A 4,835-nucleotide genomic window follows, 5' to 3' on the forward strand; every position below is an offset into this window, starting at 1 on the left:
GCATCTTTATAGCACACATTTATTGAAGACAATATTCAGATTAAGTAAGGACTGACGCTGAAGCAGAGAAGCAGGTACGGGGAGTCAAACATTTAATTGGAACAGACATGGAAACAAGACAGGAACAGCGTCAGCAATTAATGCTGAGTGCCAGGGGGAAGAGCGGGAGCAGGCGTGACAGTACACCCCCCCCCAGAGGTGCCACCTGGCATCCCACCTGGGCGAGTGTGACGGGCTACTCTGAAGCACCAATCGGGCGCTGGACAACCTGGCTGGGAGTGAAATCCCGAAGAACCGGCAGAAGCGTGAGAGCCTGGCGAGCCGGCTAAGGGATAGGAGCCTGACGATCCAGCTGAGACATGAAGGCCTGTCGATCCCGCTGAGACATGAAGGCCTGTCGATCCCGCTGAGACATGAAGGCCTGTCGATCCCGCTGAGACATGAAGGCCTGTCGATCCAGCTGAGACATGAAGGCCTGTCGATCCCGCTGAGACATGAAGGCCTGTCGATCCCGCTGAGACATGAAGGCCTGTCGATCCAGCTGAGACATGAAGGCCTGTCGATCCCGCTGAGACATGAAGGCCTGTCGATCCCGCTGAGACATGAAGGCCTGTCGATCCCGCTGAGACATGAAGGCCCGTCGATCCCGCTGAGACATGAAGGCCCGTCGATCCAGCTGAGACATGAAGGCCCGTCGATCCAGCTGAGACATGAAGGCCTGTCGATCCCGCTGAGGTGTGGGAGCCCGATGATCCGGCGGAGGCTTAGCAGCCTGACGAGCCGGCTGGGCATAAAAACCTGACTATCAGGCTGAGGCCTGACGTGGGATGGGCGCCTTCAGAGCCATCCGAGGCAAGAAACCTCTCGACGCTGAAATAGAGAAGCAGGTACGGGGAGTCAAATATTTCATTGGAACAGACATGGAAACAAGACAGAAACAAGGTCATATGACAATCAATGCTGAAGCTGGGAACAGAGCGGGGGAACAGACAGATATAGGGGAGGTAATGACAGAGGTGAATGAGTCCAGGTGAGTTCCATAATCACTGATGTGTGATGGGGGAAGGCAGTTATGCCTAGGGCCCTTGAGCGCCGGTGAGGAAGAGCAGGAGCAGGTGTGACAGATTAAATCACGGTGTCAGATTATAATTATGTTCATGGTAATTTGAGATTTTGTACAATTATTTTTCACCACAAAAATGTTTCATAATGTCTTTTAAACTCTGAGTACATACATTGCATCGGAAATTAAGCTTGTGGGGTAAATTGAGCCAAACGGATTAGTTGAGCCACCGTTGTTTCTAGGAAACCATACACAAAATGAATAATTTGCCCAAATATTAGGAAGAGGTCATCATTTCATGGTGTAACGGTTTTCTTTAGGTGAAGTAGAGGCAGACCAAAATGCAGCGTCGTGGTTATTCATGTTTTTTAATAAAGACACTAGACATAAATAAACGAACAAAAACAATACACGTGGAAAACCAAAAACAGCCCTATCTGGTGCAAAACACAGAGACAGGAACAATCACCCACAAACACACAGTGAAACCCAGGCTACCTAAATATGGTTCCCAATCAGAGACAATGACTAACACCTGCCTCTGATTGAGAACCATATCAGGCCAGACATAGAAATAGACAAGACATCCAACATAGAATGCCCACTCAGATCACACCCTGACCAACCAAAACATAGAAACATACAAAGCAAACGATGGTCAGGGTGTGACACATGGATTCTATAAAGGAAGAAACCACATGGAAAAAGTGGTAAGCAAGACATCCAAAAAACTGATTTTCAATGAATCAAATACAGTTATAGTGTTGGAGGTTTCATGATGCTTGTATATAAACCAAAGTAGATCATTTTAAGATTGGTCTATACATCAGCTTCAATATGAGGTCCTAAACCTAGCATTAAAGCGCATCCTTGTAGCTGTGTCTGCTATTTTAGTAAATATGTTTGCCATGGGATAATTTGAGCCAATGGCCATGAGTTGGCAGGTAGCCTAGTGGTTAGAGCATTAGACTAGTAACCGAAAGGTTAAAAGATAGTATATAGTTGCGAAGAGTCCCTGTAATGCTAGATTCCGATCATTCAGGTGAGAAAAGAAATCACCCAGATAGGCCAGTCGTGTGAAAAACTCGTCATCATGCAAGTGGTCAGACAAGTGAAAATGGTCAGTGAAGAAAATGTTAAGGTCGTCTCTCATTAAAAAAAAACATGTCAATACATTGCCCGTTGATAACCTGCACACTTCTGCGTGTGACTTCTGCGTGTTGTAACAACCTCTCCTATCATTGCCCCTATCATTGTCCAGAAGCTGAAAAACCTCACTGATCCCTCCAATCCAGTAGCCCTTCTTTCTCTGAACGTGCCGTCCTTGGCCATCACTGAATGACCTTCTTGTATCCAAATCAGCAGGTCAAGACTAGTCATTCAACTGTAACATGATCGCTGCCCCTATCATTGCATAGTTCAGAAAACACACAAGAGTTCAGGGCCTTGCATTAACAAAGTTAACCATTTTCACTGTGTCCAAAACGTCTTTCAAGCTGCAGCTACGTTTCGATACAATTCCTGTGAGAGAGTAACGGTTAATGTGATTGGATGTTAATTATTTGACTAGGCTATCTGTATATGACATTGTGTTGTTATTTGGCAATTTGAGTAATTGAAGCCCTGAAAAATACAACTACTTTTGATCCTGACTAACTCTCCAGTCCCTGCCGGTGACAAGCATACCCATGTCTCTGATTTTCAAGCAGATTTAAGTCTGGACCTAGACTAGCACCCTCAGAAACACTCAACACCATGTGGAAAACCATTTAGTAATTTAGCAGACACTCTTATTCAGAGTGACTTTTACAGTTAGTGAATTCAGGTACGAGAACCACAACTCACAGTCATAGTAGTAAACCTTTTACCTGCCTCAGTCTTGTGAAGACATTCACACCAGTGTATGGATGCAACCCATTTGTTCATTCTAAATGTTCCATTGCTATACTGGCTGGCAGCATTCTTATCCCTTGCTTGCAAGCTAGACAACTACGGCTAATTTACAGTCACATCAAAAAGTGTAGCCAGAATAACAGCAAAGTATCGGCATTTGCATTTGTTTAAGCTGTTTTCATAGTGACCTTTACTTGCTTACATCCATAACAATGACCTAATCGCCTGGCATAGAAAATGTGCTCATTCGTCTGGACACTGTTGTTCAGAGGAGCTAGCGAACAACACAGCTAACATAATCACTTCAAACTGAAACTGGAAAGACTGCAAACTAGCTCCACCTTGTTTCATTTGACTGGCTGAGAAACGTTGCCTTTCTGGTCGTCTCGTCCCGACTCCGGACAAGTTCATTAATATGGAACATCTTGAACATCTTGAGATCTCATTTGAATATTGAAACAATGTTTCAAATGTCGGAGCGACAGAGTCGCCCCTGTTTTTTTGTAATTTAATGCACATTTCTATCATTTTCATTTTACTTACAAAGTATGGAGTAGGTTCATTTGATTAATTCATTGTTAGATTTAATTTTAAGGCTGCACAATGTGAAAACCTTGAAAAAGGTGTGAATACGCTTTAGGCATTGTATAATGAAAGAATTCTGCTTTGTCTGTTTTTCTTTCTTGATTTAACATAGTAAACGTCTTGATTGATTTGGCAGAGATACATGAAGGATTTTTTGGCCACAGGTTTACTTGGTTACAATATAATTTCATGTGATATTATTGGATTAGGAAACATTTCTCTAAACTGGTGCATAGTTTTTATTACTGTTTTTTAATTTCACATGAAATATCGTTATGTAAACAATTTTGTTTACTTTGTTTAAATTGTTTAATTTTGTTTCTAATTTCTGTTGATGGATTTGAAATGAGAAACGGTTATTTTTTAAGTTCAGATGTGTGTATAAAGTTTGCACATAAAAAACAATTGCGTTTAAATTGATGAAATGCACAAATACTATCATGATAATGAAATTTGTCGGATAATGATAGATAACTCTTTCAAGTAACGCTATAAAATCTAAATCATAAAAAATCCTAGCCTTCTTACACGAAATTCAGTATCTTGCATGTCAATTTCTACTCACCTGAACTTCTTGAAATAATAAATAAAGCCCACATAAAATTAGACTCTCAAAGGGTCACAAAGTTATTGTCAGCCGGGTATACAGGTCCAAAAGTAGCGCATATCCTCACTCTATCACCTCACGATCGTTACTGTCAGTATGGCAGGAGAACCCAGGTATGCTCAATATGAATCTCAGACCATATTTACAGCCTTAGTAATTACAATTGCTGATCAATTGGTTGGGTGGACTCAATGTCAACCCTTTTGTGTTGTTAGGCCCTCTTTATAAATTAGAATGTTCCTAAACATTACTCCACCCCGGATAATCCATCTACCCTGCCCCAATGTGCAAATACATCATCAGTGCCATCCACCTAAATGTTGTTTTTGTTCATTGTCTGATAGGAAAAGAGGTATCGGAATGATTTGCCTTACCAGTTATAGCACAAGTCACAGATAATTGCTTTCTCAGAGACACGTGCAAATGTATCATGCAGAGGAGCACACCACAATGCATTCGTTCATACAATATGATAAAATACACCATATATACAAAAGTATGTCAGCCGCAGCCGAACAGAAGCCTAAGATCGGCTGGTGTGGTGTAAACTCGCCACCATTGGACTCTGGAGCAGTGGAAACGAGTTTCTCTGGAGTGATGAGTCACACTTCACCATCTGGCAGTCCGACGGACTAATCTTGTTTGGCGGAGGCCAGGAGAACACTACCTGCCCGAATGCATAGTGCC

General features: G+C 42.4%; 1 protein-coding gene across 1 annotated transcript; it reads right to left on the reverse strand.

Moving 5' to 3' along the window:
• Positions 1-4,413, reverse strand: LOC115137302 (uncharacterized). The gene is made up of 2 exons (XM_029673549.2): positions 4,107-4,413; positions 1-870 (listed from the first exon to the last, which is right to left on the reverse strand). The coding sequence occupies exon 2, from the start codon at positions 710-712 to the stop codon at positions 326-328; it is 387 nt and encodes a 128-aa protein (XP_029529409.2). The 5' UTR covers positions 713-870; positions 4,107-4,413; the 3' UTR covers positions 1-325.
• Positions 4,414-4,835: the final 422 nt, after the last annotated feature.

This window comes from Oncorhynchus nerka, linkage group LG11, assembly GCF_034236695.1.
Source record: "Oncorhynchus nerka isolate Pitt River linkage group LG11, Oner_Uvic_2.0, whole genome shotgun sequence".
NCBI classification, from domain to species: domain Eukaryota; kingdom Metazoa; phylum Chordata; class Actinopteri; order Salmoniformes; family Salmonidae; genus Oncorhynchus; species Oncorhynchus nerka.

Bases quoted from the DNA above. Each gene is read 5' to 3' on its own strand.
- LOC115137302 (XM_029673549.2), bottom strand. From the start codon at position 712: ATGTCTCAGCTGGATCGACGGGCCTTCATGTCTCAGCTGGATCGACGG.